Below are 19,877 nucleotides of genomic sequence, written 5' to 3' on the forward strand. Positions count from 1 at the left end.
CAAAACGCTGACCTCAACAGCTTTTTTTCTGTTGTATTTACCTCATGAAAGCTCATAAGATCTTTTGACATAAGCAGGAACTTAAATCTACCATATTTCTAACTGATGACCTGATTGAAGCACAGCACAAATTAACACATTTTCAGTGAAAAAAGGACAAAAATTAAAGACATTTGTCAAGAAAAATCAAACACTTTACATCAAAAACAACAAAATGCCAAAGTTTAAAAGACCAGATATTTTCATTACACATATATATATACATCTTCCTTTTAATTTTGCGTCTTGGCGTATTGCACTAAAATCTCTGTGTCAGGTAAAGTAAGGCTTAATCATTACTCTTGTGTGTGTATTTATGTATTTATGTGCATATACAGTAAAGACACAAACAGAAAAACACAATAAACAGGTTGACAGAACTCATCCCAGAGGCTCGGCCCCTTTTGATTCAGATTCAGAGTTTGTCAATCATCCTTTTTTTCTTTTTCAGCATTAAAATTTCATTCATCTGGTTAAAAAAAAAAAGACGAAAATAATTGGATAAATGTTGAACTGTGCACTCCACGAAAAACACACATCCAGTTTTGTTTGGTTTGTTAAACTCCAGCCATTAAATGATCTACTGCCTGTAATGGTTTCTATTGTAACCGTTCAGAAATTTTAAGTGCAGCTCTTGCATTATATTAAAAGTTATTGGAACTCCCCACTCGCTGAAAAAGACGTGACAGACGTGCCAGTGAAACAGGAAGTGAAACCGTGTCTGAGCTGGTGTTGATGTAATAAACCACAATTAAGCTTCAAGGTTTAAAGTGAATTTTTCTTGGAGTATTTTAAATAACATTTACTTTAAATGTTATTTAAAATATAATGACGTTCAAATTTAATTTACAAACCGTCAACGCTAGGTAGCTAGCAGCTTGGGCTAGCTAGTTAGCCTATCTAACGTTGGCTAAAGTCATGTTGTGGTTGTTGTGATATTGTTGACAAATGTTGGAAATATCTGTATAAAGTCACTTTAATGTTTAGTAAGGTTAGTTTTGTTTTTATATTAGTGTGTGCGTCAAGTGCAGGAATTGCTTTAACATGGCCACTACATTTATTTTTAAATTTCATAGATATTAGTTACCATTTAAAAGCAAAGCAGGTGTACATCCTCTTTGCTTTTAAACATTAAAAAATGACTTTCAAATTGGATTTTCGTACCTTTAGCCAAGTTAGCTAACCCGTAAGCTAGCTAACTTGGCTAAAGTCACATTGTGGTTTGTAACGTTTAATCTATCTCGTGTAAATTCAACGTGTTTAAATAAGGATAGTTTTATTCTTTATGCTAGTTCATGCCATCCAGAGTCAGAGGTTGATTTTTAAATGGCCGCCATAAGAATACGTTTTTCAATATTTTCAAACTGTCAAACTTTTTTTTCTCTGTATCAACAAATGAGTACAATTAATCCAGAACAAGAGTGTAGAAAATTTGCACGGATCCCACAAATGCATAGAAAACTTGAACAATAATTTACCTACAAAATAATCTTCATATAAATATCATCCTCATATTCTCACCCGGAAAACATCAAAATATTCAAGTGCTGCCAGGAAAACATAAATCTATGCATAAAACCAATATTTAGCTGTAATATCCACTTGTACTCTTCAATGAGTAATATAATTTAGTATTTTTAGGACTTTGGAGATCTCAGTCTTCTGTTGGTGTTATTCCATTAGTTTCCACAGATGGTTTGAGCTCCTCCCCGCTCCTCTGCAGTAGAGTCCGGGGCGATGCTGTGCTCCTGTGCGATGGCGGCCAGCTCTTTTAGAAACTCTGCGTACAGGACGATGGCGAACACTCGGCTCTTGGCCTGAGGGGGGATGGTGGGGCAGGGCGGCAGGACGCCAAGAGGAGGTGGAGCCAGAGCGTTCCTCACAGAGCCGTTAGGAAGCGATGCGTCCAGGATGATTTCACCACCATGAGACTCAAAGCACTCTGAAAGGATGAGAGAGATTTACTGCCACTGTTACTTCTACTCCTACTAATGCTGCTACATCTGTTCCAACTATGTCTAAAACTGTCTGGTGCACTCAATTTTCGTTTCTATAATAGTGTGAGGGTTACATTTCCAGCTCTGTATTTATATTCTGGGGCTCTACTGGCATATCTCTGCATGATTTCCAGTTAAAACGCCTTTTTTGTCTTATACTGGCTCTTTATGCAGCCTCTGTCTAAAACAGACTGTTTTAGCTCCTGTCTCTTTAAGACCCCCCCCCCCTCGTCCCGATGAGCCCACTCTGTTTGACATAGACTAACTATAGTTGCAGTAGTTTTCTTGTTAGTTACTTAAAATAGAAACTCCAATACATCCGCACATGTTTAAGCCTAAATCTGATCCAAAATACGAGAGTGGACAACGTGAACAATGACAAAGGGATTTGCGAACAATCTAGTAGAGGTTACATTACAAATTCAGACTTCTTTGATGTGGTTAAGTTTAGACCAAACACTGATTGTGTTGTGGTTCTGACAAAAGATGTGGTAAGTTTGTGGTCATGGTTAAAAAAAGAGTCTATGCTGAATCTTGTGCGTAAACTGTCAAGAGTAATAATTTACACAGCCACCACAGTCAGACCTCACTCTGGTTTAACATACGAGTGTGTGTGTGTGTGTGTGTGTGTGTGTGTGTGTGTGTGTGTGTGTCTAACCTCTGAGCTTGCTGTCTTGGTCTTTAGCCAGCAGGAACCTCCAGGCCTGAGTGACCAGAGCAGGATAGTCTGGTCTGGCTGATACGTAGCGCTCTATCTGAGCATGCACCGACACCAATACCTTCAAACACACAGAAGACAACGAATATTATCATTTACCCCCATTTAAGATGTTTATGACTCTCTGTGTGTGTGTGTGTGTGTGTGTTACCTGGTACAGTGTGCGGATGCTGTGCTGCTGGTTGTGTGTTTGTGTGCTGAGCAGGAAGGATCTCAGCAGAGGTTGCGGGTACGACGCCAGCTGAGCCAAGATGCCAGTCACCAGCAGGTTCACAGCGATGGAGTTTTCCAGAAGGTTCTCCAGCCGGGACAAGAGGACGCTGATGAACGGACCTGTGGCATCATGGGAAACTAAAGGTTAGTGTGTGTGAGAGAGAGAGAGGGAGACCTGGAATCAATATGAGACATTATATATGATAAAAAGTGTAATCATAGTAGGAACATTTCAGTATTGCAGCTGTCTGCCACTAGATGTCACTGAAGTCCTGTTAAGAATTCATTTTGTTTTCAGTTTCAGGTTAAAACATTAATTTTCACCACATTTAAGCACATTTGTAAAATATGAAGCAGTTTAATGACTTTATGTATCCCTTTTAAGTCGCTGTTTTTCACAATCCACCATGGATATGTGGAATCTAATAACTTAACTACACAATATACCTCAATTAAAAAGGTTTTGTGCAATTTCTCTTGCAAACAGTGTAGAGGTGGTCTTTTTATGAAAATAAATTTTCAACTTAATCTTGGATATAGTCTCCATTAAAAGACAATTTCAGCTGTGTAGCATCTGTAAAACATTGTGGAGCAGATTAAAATATGTATGAGACTACACTATTGGATTTACACTTGTTTAATAGTTTGAGTTCATGTTAATAGGGACGTTTAATGCACGTTTCCCAGATCTACAGTATATTTATGTTTCTGGGGATTTTTACAATTACAAACTCCTTATTTATATGATACTGGCTTCTGCACAGTTCCTCAAATCAGATCAGTTCACATCCTCTGAAACAGGAAGTCCCTCTCCTGATGAGCCCACACTGTTCTGATTGTTTCACTTTCATAGTTGGATCTCATGTATTTTTTCTAGTTCTTTGAGCCCATTTTGTGTGGGCATGTGTTAATAATGATGATGTCACAATGAGAAGGCAGTAGAGGTGAGAGCCCTGGGTTTTGACTGGCCTGGAGCATTTTTACATACATTCACCTCAATCGTGTTTACTATCTGACATTATAACAATATATAAATAACAAAAAATCACAATTGTCCTTTAACCCTCCTGTTGTCCTCGAGTCAAGGAAGGAAGGGAGGGAGGACGAAGGAAGGAAAGGAGGCAGGAAGGAGGAAGGAAAGGAGGGAAGGACGGAGGAAGGAAAGAAGGAAGGGAGGGAGGAAGGAAGGAAAGGAGGAGGGAAGGGAGGAAGAAGGAAGGAAGGAAGGGAGTAAGGAGGGAGGGAGGGAGGAAGGAGGGAGGAAGGAAGAAAGGAAGGAAGGAAGGAGCAGTCAATTTGACCCGGGAGGACGATACAAGGGTTAATCTGATGCAAGTTCTCTTTGGCCTAGACACAAATTTCAGTTGTTCATCATCTAATTCACAAACCTGTAAATGGTACTCCGTGCTTCCTGCTGCCTTTCTTACTGCTGCACCTCCTCTCCTCTACTTCCTCTTCCTCCCCATCCCCATCCCCCTCTTCATCTTCCATCTCCTCATCCTCTCTTTCTTCCTCTCTGTCACCCCACGAGAGGCTGAACACAAATTCTTCGCCGAGACCCGCTTCGTCCTCTTGCAATCTTTGCCTCAGCGTTCGAACCCGCTTCCTGAATGTGCTGATGTCGTCCGTGATGTCGTCACACTCTGGCTCCACCCCTAAAGACAGCATGAGCTCTTGGTATTGGGACAGGAAGTCGTCGTTCTTAGACAATTTATTTAAAGACTTCTTCTTATCAGGCAGACTTTGAGACTTGGCATCGGTTGCAGGCACCGAAGGGTCGTGTGGCTCGAATTCAGAATGGCCGTTGGGTAAAGTGTTTGTCACTAAACTTGGCGTGTGGTTGTGTGTGTGCTGCTGGTGCGTTGTGTGTGTGTGATTGATAACGGGTGTGAAGTCACTGTGATTGCAGTTTTGCTGAAATGGCGCGGAGTCTTCCTCAGCGTCATCACATTCGTCGATGATGTGATTCTTTGCGTTGAAACCATTTGTGAAAAGCTGACGTGCCTTCGACTCCGCTTGGACAAACACATCCTCCTTCTTCTTCTGCATCTCCTTTCCCCAGTCTTCACTCCTCCTCCTCCTCATCATCTCCTTCCCATAATCCTCACTTCTTTTCCTCTCCTCTTTCCCTGCATCTTCGCTCCTCCTCCTTGTCGACATGATACTGTGAACTGTTTCAATTACCGTCCTCCCTGTTGTTGCTAACCTTGTTGAAAATGTCGCCATCGTTATTCCTGATGACACTTGCTGCCCGTTTGAAATGCTTCCGCGTGCCCGTCGATTTGCTGCCATCATCCGCTCCAGCATGGCTGCCTTTGTGTCTTTCTTGGCAACCAGATCGTAGACGAGAATGTCGTCCTGAAACTCGGACTCCTCCACGTAAGAGCCGTGCACAAGCTTGGTGGCATTGCGTCGCATTTCCTGAATGTGTCGAGGAAGTGCAGGTGTAGTGCATCTGTCAGTGCTGCCATTCGCTAGCGCCGCATTTATCATCATTGAAGAAGGGTCGTCATCTGCAAAAATGTCATCCCACTCCAGCTCCAGGGCGGAGCTGGCTCTGCCTGTCTGGTTGCCAGTGGAGATGGTGTCTGAGCAGGACGGGGTCGGGGAGAGAGCTGAGGGTGGAGGAGAGCTGACCACAGAGCAGATGGAGTCACTCTTGGCTCGTGTGACGATCTCTTCTTCCTCTTCATCCATATCGTCAGCCGGTGTGTCAGATCGGTATTCTTGAGGTGGAGGATCAGTCCCGTCATACGGAGCCGACCAGAGCTGACACGCCCTGCAAGAAGAACAGAATGAATCAGAACTGAAGACACAAAGACTGCAGGTAACAACTACTTTCATTAATGAATAATCTGACATTTTGGTCTATAAATACTATAGATCAAGATGACAAAGGTCTGCTATACTTTCTGTAAAAAACAAGTGTTTGACTGAACATGCAAACGTTTTTGTATCTATTTGAGTTTGCTGAGATATATATACATTGTCAGCCATTAAATGTATATATCATCTGATCATGACAACAAAAGTAAACCAACTTAAAATTCCGCTATAATCAGGTCCTCATTGTATATAACCAAATGCAGCTGCAATAATTAGTGCAATAAACAATTAGTCAACAGAAATTACAATTAAATATTTATTTTTTTTATTTTGGATTTTTGGATATTTTTGGATATTCTTTGGATTTTTGGACTTTTGATCAGACCAAACACAATGTCACCAAGACCTCCAAAGAAAGTATAACTGTGCTGGTCAGTCTGGCACATTGGTTGGTAAAAAGCAGTATCTTACATTTTAGAAGTAATGTGAGTATGTTATGTGTGAATGAGGTCCTACACATGCACTACCACAGGTTGCCCAGGAGATGTCACCAAAGGCCTAAAAGTAATGAGTCATTTTCAGCGCAGTTCAGTTTCCCCAGTCACTCTGTTGTGGTTAGGACTCCTTTGCAAAGCAGTTTGGTGGTGAGAGCATCACTGTGTCTCTAGAGTATATCGGTTGAGTAATGTGTTAACACCAGAAATATAAGCTGACACCAGCAATCCAACCATTGTCTCAAACCTTCTGAATCTGGAGTCTGTCCTATTACAACACTGACTGAGACTCAGGTTCATTATTTCCCTTTATATCTGCTATCTTTAGGTCTAAATAAAAGAGTTTCCTCTAGAAAAGGCCTTATAGGGAATGAATAGACCTACATTTAAATAGCATATGCCTTAAATATGTTTTATGCAGTAGATTACTTATATTAGTTACACAAAAAAGATTAGTATTTGAACTGTATTAATTTATCAGATTGTTGACATTATACATCCACAGACTAAACATGGGATTGTGTCAGCAGTGAATGGTGCAGCAGAAGGCACTTTAATCCTGTTTTCGTGATGTTTCAGTCAGCTCTGTCACTACTGCCAGATGCAATATCTGGGAAGCTATAATCCACTCATAATGGGAGAGTGTCAATCATTTTTAATTGCTTAATCCATCCATCCGTTTTTTGATGATTGTCTGGGTCACATTAATTGAATTAATTATATCATTATGAATTATTGTAATACGCTGTTTGGAAACATTGAAAAAAGTGATACACAGTAACAATAAATAACTGTAGACCATATAGACCATACTGGATTTCAATCATATGGCGCTTTTCCACTACACAGTTCCAGCACTGCTCGACTCGACTCGGTTCCAGGAACGACCTTTTCCATTACATAAAGGTACCTACTCAACGTGGGCGGGGTCGTCATAGCACGGCTCAGCGAAACTGCCGTGACTTCGTTTTATACGCGACACAAACACATAAACAATGGAGGACATGGAGGCGATGGTGTACTTGCTGCTGTATGTGTCTTTCTGTCACACACAAAGCAAGAAAAGAGAAACCGAATTGCTCTGTGTGTGTTGCCGGTGTTTAAAAATGACGGGTTTGATTCTTGTGTGGGACGGCTCATGACTCTTCCAGTGACAACTCTTCTGACCAATCAGAGGCTGGCAGTCTGTTGACGTCACATTTAGTATCGACTCGGCTCGCTTGGAACCTCAGCAGAGCAGGTGCTAAAAAAGTACCAGGTACTATCCCTAGTGGAAACGCAAAAAAACCCAGAGTCGAGTTGAGCCGGGTCGTGCTGGAACTGTGTAGTGGAAAAGCGCCATATGTTCAGAAGAAGGGCAAAGTTGAGTCTGACCTGTGGGAAGTGGAGATGGCTTGTTGGGCATCCCAGAGGTAGTGGAGGTAGTTTACATCCATCAGAAAGTCTGAACCACGACAGTAACCAACGCTGTCTGACACTGACAGATCTGACAAAGAGAGTCACAGTTAGATGACATCGTACAGATTGAAGAGGACAGAAAACACGCCCACATTTTCTGGTACCAGCTTCTTAAATGTGGAGATTTTCTAGGTTCTTTAGTCCGTTATAACACAAAACTTTAATGTATCTTAGTCTTTAGGAAACAGTGATTGACATTCTTCATCATTTTTAAATAGTGATAAATCAATCAACAGATATAAGCAGCCCTGGTTGTACTGACCTGCTCCTTTGGGCCAGTGGATGTGCTCAGACTGTTTGTTAATGTTCAGGGGGTAAACGGGGCACCAGGAGGGCATGAGGAGCAGGAAGGAGGAGGCACTGGAAGAGTAACAGTCTCTCTGCTTTAGGGAGTATTGCAGCTTCCTGTTCAGGTGGTTGCAGGGAATCAAATACCTGGAAATACACAGAGAGATGTTGCTGTTCAGGGAAGGAAGGTCCTTAAATCATTAACATTTACATCTTGGCATCTATCTCTTAAGCTTCCTTAAGTGAATAAAGGAGTGATTTCCAACTCAGCCTATATGTCCTGCTGCTTTTTGTACAGATATGACCTCTCCGTGAGATCAGGCAGAACAAAAACCAGACTCTCTAAGCTCTACCCAGACTGTCCTGATAAACCACCACCAAGCACTCAGAGCAGATTAAACAAAATCTAGGAGTTAGTAAAGTCGATGCATAAAACAATTTGACTTTTGACCTTTTCAGACTGACCTGAACACCAGCTGCAGCATGACGTCTTCACAGAAGAGACCAATCAGAGTCCTGAACAGAGCCAGCGACACTGTGCCCAGCTGATGAACACACAAAAGAGTTAAAGGTTGGTTTTCTCAAATTTGATTAATCAAGCAGTGGATTATAGACAAGTGTGTGTGTGTGTGTGTGTGTGTTACCTGGAAAGGTGTGTTGACCCTGCTGACCAGCGTGTCCAGGATGTGAACGTTGTCGTGTGTGTGCAGCAGGATGAAGGACAGGAAGGTTTGAAGGAGGGCGGGCTCAGAGATGGAGCGCAGGAACAGATCCAGGTAGGCGGTGGTGGTCATGACCTCCTCCACTGTCAGCTACACACACACACACACACACACACACACACACACACACACACACACACACACACACACACACACACACAGAAATCTTTATGCATGCATGAATGTGATTGCATAAGAAGTTATTCCATCTACATTCAGGCTTAAATTTTACATTATTTCTACTCAGATTCTGCTGGAATGACTTTAACTACTGTATGAATGACACGTCTGCCCCCTGGTGGTGATAATATGTAAGTGATGTGAAAAAAGGGCAACAAGATATTTCAGGCACAACTCTCCAGCTTAAATCACTAATATAAAATATGAACAACTGTGTTAGATAATATTGAGTTGAAGGTGGGAGACTCGTATAAAATCCCACATTATCAGTTAATACGAATGAATAAAACACAATGATGTAATTTAGCATGAAACATCTGATCACAGAGCTTAAAAAACTAAAGACTTCAATGGTGGGAAAACATGAAAACACAATATTTTAAACTTTTTGGGTTAATTCATTGCTGTCTCAAGCGTGAGATGGCACAGCGAGCCCAGAGCAGAGGAAACAGTCAGATTATATACACAATACATTATCATAGAAAGGAAGACCTTGTTCTACCATCAGAACAATGTAAGCACAATAGGCACGTCATAATGTGTGTACAATCAGGACAATGGTTAGTCAGTAGATTATAACATACATGATGTTCACTCAATCAGCATTTCATGTAACATAAGTGGTGTCAGAGAAGATGAATAATAAAGAATTCCCATTACAGGACGCACATTCCAACACTTTCGAAACACTTCACAACTCTGCAGTGATGAGTTTGATACCTTGTGCAGAGCAGGAGCCAGAACTGGAACCAGGAAGCCGTTATAGATGTAACTCAGCAGCTGAGACCGGATGGACGGATGAGCAACCTGAGAGGGAGAGAGAAGGAGAGAGAGAGAGTTTAATGCTTTTAAAGAAATGTTATCTGTATCATTAGTGTGTTTAAGTGTGTGTGTGTGTGTGTGTGTGTGTGTGTGTGTGTACGTTACCTTGGTAACAGCGCTACAGAAGTCCAGTGAGTGCAGGAAGTGGACGAGAGCTGGAACCTGTTGAGCCGAACAAAAAAAGAAAAGGTAAAACCGACATCGCCAATCAATCGTTGTTCAAGCAATCAATCAATCAAACTTTATTTATACATCAGCTTTCAAACAAGTTTAAAGTTGTTCAAAGTGCTTCACAGTTTTATTGACAAGCTGATAATAAAAAAGAACAAGTGACAACATAAAGAAAAGGAATAAAAACAAAGAATAAATTACAAAGAAAAAATAAAAAATTGGGACGGATAAGGGTTTAATTGGGGTCCCAAGTGGGTTTGTCTGCAGTTTCCATGGTAACCCCACCTGTGTTTACCCATATGGGCTTCACGTGGGTTCTGACTGGGTTCCAGGTGGAGCCCAACTGCGTGAGACACATGTAAGCCTCATATGTTTGCCCATAAGGGTTCTAAGTCAGACCAGAATGGACCTTAAATGGGACCCATGTTACTGAAACCATGTGGGACCCAGTTCAAGCCCACTCAGTAAAGTTAGAGGTTAAAAAAACAACATTAAATAGATTAAAATAAAAGAGATAAAATTTAATATAACCAAGACTGAAAACGTACCTGCTGCCAGTCGGCCTGGTCCAGACAGTGCCAGTCTTCACTGTAAACCTGCAGCCTGGCTGGAAGAGACGAGTACAGACCAGACAGACCTGTGGCCAGCACCTGGGATCATACACACACACACACACACACGAGTTTGTATGTATTTATGTAAGCTGTATTTTGGTCCACTGATGTACAATATTAACTGTAATGGGTCTTTCATCTTGTGGTTTTGGTCTTCAGAAGACACTGCATCAAAATCAAAATCCAGTTTTAACCTTTACAGAGTTTTACAAATGACAGCCGTAAAACAACCTTTCCTTTTAGCCGGACTTTTCCTAATGTGACTCACAGTATATAAACATGGAAATAAAATGCTTAATTTTCTTTAAAACTTGTGTGTATGCAAATGTATAAAATAAAATAGTAACAGTATTCAAACATGTTGTTCTACATAAAATTAGGGCTTTTGTGCCGATTCGATTCTGATTAGTATTGTTACTTGTTAGTACTTCTAATAAGTATTGCGATTTTATATTTCATATATTATTGTAATTTCTTTAAAATAAAAGAAAATAAAAAAAATACATAAATAAAAATCACCAGAAAAAAATCACAATTAATATAAAATTGGATTTTTTTTGGCCCAGCCCTACATAAAATGTTTGAAAGTAGTGAAAGATGTTGATCATTTTTCCCTGAAGCCCAAATGAACATATTCAAACACACAGACTGTGTGAGATTACTATCATGGAAAACTGGGAGGTAACACCATATATATCAGGCGTCAACAGTCTTTTGCTCCACAGGAAGTTAATCCCATCTGCACATAAACACATTCAGGTATTTGTGGAAATTAAATTCCAGCACGGATTAGGTTTTTTTTCTTTTAAAAGCAGCAGAGATGGAGGGAGAGGGAGAGACTGAGACTGAGAGCGAGAGAGAGCGAGAGAGAGAGAGAGAGAGAGACTGAGAAAGAGAGAGAGAGAGACACTGAGAAAGAGAGAGAGAGAGAGACACACAGAGAGAGAGAGAGAGACACTGAGAGAGAGAGAGAGACACTGAGAAAGAGAGAGAGAGAGAGAGACTGAGAAAGAGAGAGAGAGAGAGGATATTGATTCATTAACAGAAACACCATCGATGAGAAGAGAGTGAAGATTGGAGCGATAAGGAAGGACAGAAACCAGGAAAGAGAAGGAAAAGAAAGAGAAGAAGAGAAACAACATAAACAACAACAGCAGCGTCTGCTGTTTGAAGGTCTCGTTAACAATCAGGCAGCCGTCCAATCACGTGCAGGCTTAATAATCCCTCTCTGTGTCCGAGCCAATCCCACGCTGATTTACTAATCTGCTCCCGACATAAAGATTGAGGTCAGAGTGCGGTCACATGGGCTTAAATCTGACACACACACACACACACTTATACACACAGAAACACTTAGACACACACACACTGAGACGAACACACACACACTTATACACACAGAGACAAACACACATACAATAAGTACACACACACACACACACACACACTTATACACACACACACACTTATACACACAGAAACACTTAGACACACACAAACAGTCTCTCACACAGAAACACTTAGACACATAAACACACACACACACACACTCTTAATAAGCACACACACAAATATAAACAAACACGTACTTATATACACACACACTTATACACACAGAAACACTTAGACACACATACACACACTCTTGATAAGCACACACATAAATATACACAAACACACTTATACTCACACAAACAGTCTCTCACAATAAACACACACACTTATACACACAGAAACACTTAGACACACACACACACATACACACACTCTTAATAAGCACACACACAAATATACACAAACACACGTACTTATATACACACACACTTATACTCACACAAACAGTCTCTCACAATAAACACACACACAGAAACACACTGACTCTAATAAACACACACACACTTATACACACAGAAACACTTAGACACACACACTAAAAGTCCAAACTGACAGTGATGAAGCCAACATGGCCAACTAGTAAACGAAACACACTTCTCTTCTTTCAACATTAAATATCCTTTTTTTGTTTCTGATATTATTTTTATTGGTTTATTGTTTAATTTCTTACATCTATATTTAAATTGATATTTCTTTTATTGTTTTTATTTGTTCTAGTTTTCATTATTTTTCTTGACATTGCGTGTTTCTGACTTCCTGTGTGTCTCTTCTCTACGGCTGCAAAACTAACAATTATCTTTATTATCAATTAAATTACAAGAAAGTAGAGACATATCTATCTATCACATTCCCTTCATAGATTTACCAGTTGCCCCCCCCCCCTCCACCTCACCCCCCCCTCATAGATTTACCAGTAGCTTTTTGCCCCCCCCCCCCCACATCTCAGTCTGCCCGTCCCACCAACACTCCCAGAGGAAGAGTATGAGCTCATTAGTTAATTACATAACTTGTGATAATGAGATTACAGAGCAGAGGGGAGATGAATGGGGGGGGGGGGGGGGGGGGGGGGTTACAGATCTCACTCATCTATAAACAACCATTTCATTCATAAATAAACTCAGTAAAAGGATCATCGGGACCTTTTTTTTTATCCTGTTGAGCCAACGATGATATGATATGTTTTATTTATGGATTATAGACATGAGAATCAGTTAAAGGGTTGATATGTAAAAGAAACACTGATTTATAACATGGTTTATCCTTCCTGTCGTCTGTTTTTGACTGTTCCTTCTTTCCTTCCCTCCTTTTCTCTTTCCTTCCTCCCTTCCTTCCTTCCTCCCTTCCTCCATTCCTTCTTTCCTCTGTCCTTCTTTCCTCCCTTCCTCTTTTCCTTTCTCCCTCCCTCCCTCCTTCCTTCTTTCCTACCTTCCTTTCTTACTTCTTTCCTCTGTCCTTCCTTCCTTCCTGCCTCCCTTCTTACCTTTCCTTCTTTCTTACTTTCCTACCTTCCTTCCTTCCTACTTTCCTTCTTCCTTCCTTCCTCCCTTCCTCCCTTCTTTCCTTTCCTCCTTTCCTTTCTTCCTTCTTTCCTCCCTTCATCCCTCCCTTCCTTCTTTCCTTTCCTCCTTTCCTACCTTCCTTCCTCCTCCCTTCCATCCTCCCTTCCCCCTTTCCTCCCTCCCTTCCTTCCTTCCCCCTCTTCCTTCCTCCCTCCCTTCTTTCCTTCTTTCGAGGACGACAGGAGGGTTAAGATGAACAACATAAAACTGAACCATAAAAAAACCTGACATTAAAAAGAAAAATAACAAAAACATGAAAATACTCAAGTACAACAAGGACAATTTGTTTTTTTAAGAAGTGTCCTGCCTCTTAGAGTTGCTTTTAAATAATAATATTATTCTCGTGCTTCTTCAAAAACAGTTCAAGCTGAAAATGTCTCTTCGTCAAGTCTTTGAGAAACAGAAAGTATCTACAGTTTTGGAGATATTAATGAGATTTCTTTCCAACTCACGCAGATACAACACAAACTGCATGAAAGCCTTTATTTAGTTTCTGTGCCTGCAGACGGACAGTATGTGGAGATTAACCCAGTTCAGCTCTGCTAACGGAGGTCTGTGAGGGATAAACCAGCAGATGTGCTCTGTGGAAATATACCTTTAAATACTCCACAGATGTACTGATGGCTGATTTAAACAAACTGCTTCATATATAAAACTGGACTGCTGTAATAAGCAGTAATCATGTTTTTTTATTTATATTTTATCAACTGTAACTTCCTCGTTTCACTTCATTTGAGACTTTTTTTCCCCAACAGATTTGTTTTTTATTATATTTATATTAATGTATGTAGGATTTAGTGCATTTTTATTTTTGTGTTGTTAATATATGTTTGCTGCAATTTACATGAAGTATATTGAGCTGCATTTCCTGTATGAAAGGTGCCACTTAAATTAAAGGTATTATTGTTTTAAGTTTTTTTTAATTACTTATCTTTGCATTGTGTGCTGTGACATTTGAATTTCTCTGCATGGGATAAATAAAGTAAATCTTTTCTTAATTGGCATTAAAACCGACGCTTTTCATTGATAATACAACAAGGATTTAATTTCAATTTTAGCAAAAATGTAAGTAATAAATGAACTGAGGCTGAATGCACCAATACTACTAACACTGATAATACTGTATGCACCACTAAAGCACATTATAAATAGAAAATATACGGGCCATTATTACTGTACCTAATCTTAACAACAAGAGGTACCTTGAGTTAAGATATGTAGAATACTTTCATTATTTCAGTTTATAATGTTACTGTTATTATTAAATACATGTGTGCTTAATCAAGTAACCACAAACCTTGGTTGGTTATCCCAAAGAGTCAATTTGGCCCTCTGATTTCAGAAAACGTTATATTTATGTTATCTTGTCTTGTCTATGTGTTTCTAACTTGAAGTTTCTCAGAGTATCATAGACTCCGGCAGACATGGCAATAGCAGCAGCAGACAACAGAAAGAAACCTCAAGCAGAATCGGACTCTAGGCAGGCGACCATCTGCATCGGTGTCTGTCCATTATTTTATACAGTGTATGGAATCAACACTGAATAGATCAATGTGTTCCTTACTTTAATCAATCAATCAATCAATCAATCTTTATTTGTATAGCGCCAAATCACAACAAACTCATCTCAAGGCACTTTACACATAGAGCAGGTTCTAAACCGAACTCTTCAGGTTTTAACTTTAAAGAGACCCAACATTCCCACATGAGACACAGTGGAGAGAAAAAACTCCCTTTTAACAGGAAGTAACCTCAGAACCAGACTCAGAGTGGGAGAACATCTGCCTCCACCGGTTGGGGTAGAGAGGAGATAGAGGAAGGAAGGACTTTAAAGAGATTTAGTGGTATATACATGTTTGTGCTCTTACAGGACAGAAGTAGGTGTTCTGGGCGATGTGCTGAGCGACTCGAGGTTCGGTGGCCGACAGAGACATGATGAGTAGCAGAGCATCTCTGGCCTGCTGACCGACTGAACCCTGCCTGAGACAGAAAGATGATAAAGGTTAGATTTGTATACATTCATATTCATGTTTTGAGCATAATTTACCAACATGGTGCTGTCTGTACATGTGATATTTACTGTGTCATGCTTTCACCTTGTACTCTAGAGTAGGGCTGGGTGATTAATTGAACTTTTAACCTCGATTACGATTAATGAACAGTTATCTCCACGCTTGATGAACAATGATGTAGTTTCACAGTTTCATTAGTTTAGTATTTCACACTGCTGCCCTCACACATGAGGATCTTTAGGGAGGGAAAATAATGATGTTTTAACCCTCCTGTTGTCCTTGAGTCAAGGAAGGAAGGGAGGGAGTAAGAAGGAAGGAAAGGAGGAAGGGAGGAAAGAAGGAAAAGAGGGAGGAAGGAAGGAAGGAAAGAAAGGAGGATGGAGGAAAGATGGAAGGAAGGAAAGGAGGGAGGAAGGAAAGGAGGGAGGGAGGAAGGAAAGAAGGAAGGGAGGACGGAGGAAAGAAGGAAGGAAGGAAGGAGAAAGGAAAAGAGGAAGGAAAGGAAGGAGGGAAGGAAAGAAGGAGGGAAGACAGGGGGATGGAGGAAGTACAGACGGAAGAAAGAAGGAACAGTCAAAAGAGATGGGGTCAGGAAGGTTAAGGTGTGAAGCTGTGGTTAATGTCTAGTTTACTTGATTAGAACTATGTAAAGATCATGGTTTGGGTTAAAATGAAGGAAGAAAGGAAGGAAGGGAGGAAAGAAGGACAGAGGAAAGAAAGGAAGGAAGGAAGGAGGGAGGGAGGGAAAGAGAGAAGGAGGGAGGACTTGATTAAAACTATATGAAGATCATGGTTTGGGTTAAAATGATCACTGGAGACAAGTTTTTAAAAATTCCTTAACGATATGCAACCTTTGCTGCCATGGCAACAGTGAACACCGCGATTAATTGACATGAGCAAGATTAAGTCGCTGGTTGAGCCTGTTGTTTGGAGGAATTCAAAGATTTAAAGACCATCAATGTCTAGCTTAGCCTCGCTGACCTGCTGATCCTAAGAAAGCTTAAATTTGTGTCTAGTCAAGTATTTAAGTGTCTTTTACACCTCACTCTGGTGCACTAAGCTCTGATGAATGTAATTACAGTCAGTAATCAGACAGAAGAGGCAACAGGGTAACATATTTGGTGCATACATTACATTACAGTACCTCCATGTGTATCTACCTGTGAGTGTACGGTATAAGCAGGGAGAAGAGAAGGAAGTTGGCGGCTCCTTGGTCTTCGCTGGTGTGGAAGAACAGTTCCAGCACTGAGGGATCTTTGACCAGAGCCACACACAGTTGGTTCAACAGGAGGACCAGCTCGGCCTCCACCACCCCGCCACTTTCTGCAGGAGGGACGCAGGTGATTGATTACATGTCATTGGACGGCTAAAGAAAGTCTAGAAATCCTTTAGTGTCAGGGAAAGTTACTTTAACGCCAAGAGAGGGAAATCCATGGCTATGATAGTTTGATAAAGACTCTATATGAACTTACCAGCTCCAGCTCCGGCGCAGGAGGCCAGCAGCATCATGAGGGGCCGTAGAACAGGTTTATGGTGCAGTAGAGGCTGTCTGGCCTGGGACAGAAGCATTTGGTACATCCTGAGCTGCTCCAGCTTCATGTCCTCAGTGAACTGTCTCCTCAGGCTCCACAGAAACAGTCTCTCCATCACTCCCTCCAGAACCACAAATTCCAGGATGGTACCCATCGCTCCGCCTGAGATCAGGAAAATGCATGACTCAGTTTCATGTATCAGTACTAGTTTTGAATGTTTACAACCATAGTACCAAATGCAAGTAAAGTCGATTTAGACACATCCTGCAAGTGTTGAGCTACGTTAATCAGCACTTCTGTCTCTTGCTTGTGGCAGTGAGAGTAATTAAAAAAACACTGTTGGAACCATAGACTGTATAAAAGAAATGGACGTAACATCTGTGACGTCACCCATTGGTTTGTGGACTGCTGCTCGGAAGCCAATAGTTTCGAATCTAGGCAGCGCCATCTTGACAATTTCAGGTGCATGCTGGGAAAAATAAAAACACGGATTCTATTTATATGGGCATGAGGCGGGGCCATGGGCGGAGCGGGGAGGTTGCTATGGTTGTGAGGGCTGGATCTCGAGGACATTGGTCAATCAACCTGTCAATCAGGACGTAGCCACGCCCTAATGCATACCCTGCTTTATCATCACATATAAAATCAGGGACTGATTATTGAGGCTAGAAATCAAGTGAGAAGTTGTTGAATTCTCCATTGACTTGTATAGAGACGGTCGCCCCCTGGTGGCCTTTTGATAGAATGCAGTTCTAAGTTACTTCCGCGTTGGCCTCATTTCAGAGGACTGGAACTCCCCGCCTGGTTGAAACACACTTACGTAAAAGGCTTGTCCACAATCTACGTAATCACTACTGTTGTGGCTCTAAAACAGAAGAGAGATTGTTTTGAGCATATCAGAATTTCCAATCCAGATCCAATTGGTCCGAAAATATTTAGAAGAGTCACACGATTCAATTATTTTATCCTCATTCAAGTTAGCTAATGGTTAATCTGTGGAGTAAGTCTCTAGTATGCATGATCTGCCCATAGAGCATGCTCAGTATGAATTCATCTGGCATGCTGTGAAATACAGAGAGGTTTATAGGCTTAATCAGCATTGTTTGAACTTGTTTGGCAAAGGCTTGAACGTAACGGACAGTCTAAACCAGTTGAGCAGGATTATTGGTTTTCCTTGTCTCTCTCACCTTGCCCAGCTTCTTCCTCCATCAGCAGGAAGAGCATGTGTTCCACGTAGTTCTGGACGGCGCTGGCCTCATCAGCTGGGATCGGACCAAGACGCGATGTTCCTGAGCCGCCACTGCTGCTACTGGTGTGACCGGAGAGGAAACTCAACGCACCACTACGACCCGGTTCGTGTTTCTCCAGGATCTTGACCACCTGGAGACAGACATTAGAGACAATGAACCAGACCTATACTCTGAATATTTAGTTTTTTAGCCACTTGGGGGCAGCAGGAACAAGCTAACATAACATAAAGATGCTGTAGAGACACTGATAATTCTCTGTAGAGCCAAGCACAACACATTACACACATTTCACACTTGTTACACTTAAAATACTGATTATATCTAATTTAGCGTAAATAAAACCACCATAGCTGCAATTCATCCAATGGCCACCAGGGCCTATGTAGAAGTAAATGGGGAAAAACCTCCAATAAACTTCAAGAAATACAGTCAATTAATTGTTTTCTACAAGAAGTAACAGTTTAAAAACTTAAATTCTGGCCTAATGTTTTATATCAAGAAGATATTAAAGCTTAAAAGGAGGTAAATTAGGGGTATTGCAATCTTGATGGTGCTCATCCATCCCAAAGACTGTAGGTGGACTTAATATACATAATATAAAGAAGCTGCTACGGTAACTCAGCGCCTTCGCGGCATCTGATTGAGTTTTGAGATGTAACACAACCTTCTTCTATCCTCAAATAACTAATCAAAAACAAACGTATCAGAAAAATGAGCAATAAGAACTAATGATGTGACAGAATTGATTTTTTTTAGTTTGGCTTATGTCCCATTCTGCTAAAATGGAGGGAGCAGGGTCTATGAGCTATACTGCAACCAGCCACTAGGGGGCGATTGAATTATTTTGGCTTCACGTTATGTCGTCCATCTTCATAAACTGTCTATGGTCCATCCCTTCTGCCAAAATGTGGATATTGATATCAAATCATTAGGTTTTTGGTCATTAACTTTCTGTATAACAATGACTTATGGAGTTAACGCTCTCCTCCAGTATTAAATGTAAACAGGAAAGCCTAACTTATCATTACAGGGGGCTTAAAGATACAGCAGACATCAGATATCTGTGAGAGGGTGAATACATGAATGAAAAAAGAGAGAGAGAGAGAGCGAGAGAAGAATGTGATTCACTGTCTGGACTTGTGTTAACCTTTGACCTCAGCTGCTTCACACAATACACTCATACAGACGGACACAGAGTGTGTGTGGGTTTTCTTGGCGGGCGTAGAGAGGGCTTTGTTCTAAATGGATCCTGTGTTTAAGGGCCAAAGTTTGGGTCTGCGAAATACACACACACACACACACACACACACACTTACACACACACTAACGCACAATCACACACTGTAGTTGCCAACCATTATGAGGAAAATAGGACAGACTGAAACTGAGAGACAGAAGACAGAGAAGTGAGTTATTTTCGGTAGACTCGTACACTGACCCACCTGTGCCCAGTGGTTCTTAAACACTATCATACAGGTCTCCGGGTCTACCCCTTGCAGTATGAGAGACTTCCTCCGGTTGCCCCCGAGGACCACCGAGGCCATCATTTTGATTGGCGGCCAGGCGGCTATAGCATGTTCCAGCACC

At 41.1% G+C, this 19,877-nt stretch overlaps 1 protein-coding gene across 1 annotated transcript; it reads right to left on the bottom strand.

Moving 5' to 3' along the window:
• Positions 1-1,702: 1,702 nt before the first annotated feature.
• On the bottom strand, positions 1,703-19,877 carry LOC128384048 (FHF complex subunit HOOK interacting protein 1A-like). The gene is made up of 16 exons (XM_053343622.1): positions 19,733-19,877; positions 18,228-18,420; positions 16,981-17,202; positions 16,669-16,831; positions 15,365-15,476; positions 10,477-10,578; positions 9,863-9,919; positions 9,656-9,742; positions 8,678-8,845; positions 8,499-8,578; positions 8,008-8,180; positions 7,662-7,773; positions 4,356-5,746; positions 2,906-3,087; positions 2,695-2,815; positions 1,703-1,981 (listed from the first exon to the last, which is right to left on the bottom strand). Exons 1-16 carry the CDS (start codon positions 19,835-19,837, stop codon positions 1,719-1,721), a joined length of 3,531 nt encoding a protein of 1,176 aa, XP_053199597.1. The 5' UTR covers positions 19,838-19,877; the 3' UTR covers positions 1,703-1,718.

This window comes from Scomber japonicus, chromosome 22 (genome assembly GCF_027409825.1).
Source record: "Scomber japonicus isolate fScoJap1 chromosome 22, fScoJap1.pri, whole genome shotgun sequence".
NCBI classification, from domain to species: Eukaryota; Metazoa; Chordata; class Actinopteri; order Scombriformes; family Scombridae; genus Scomber; species Scomber japonicus.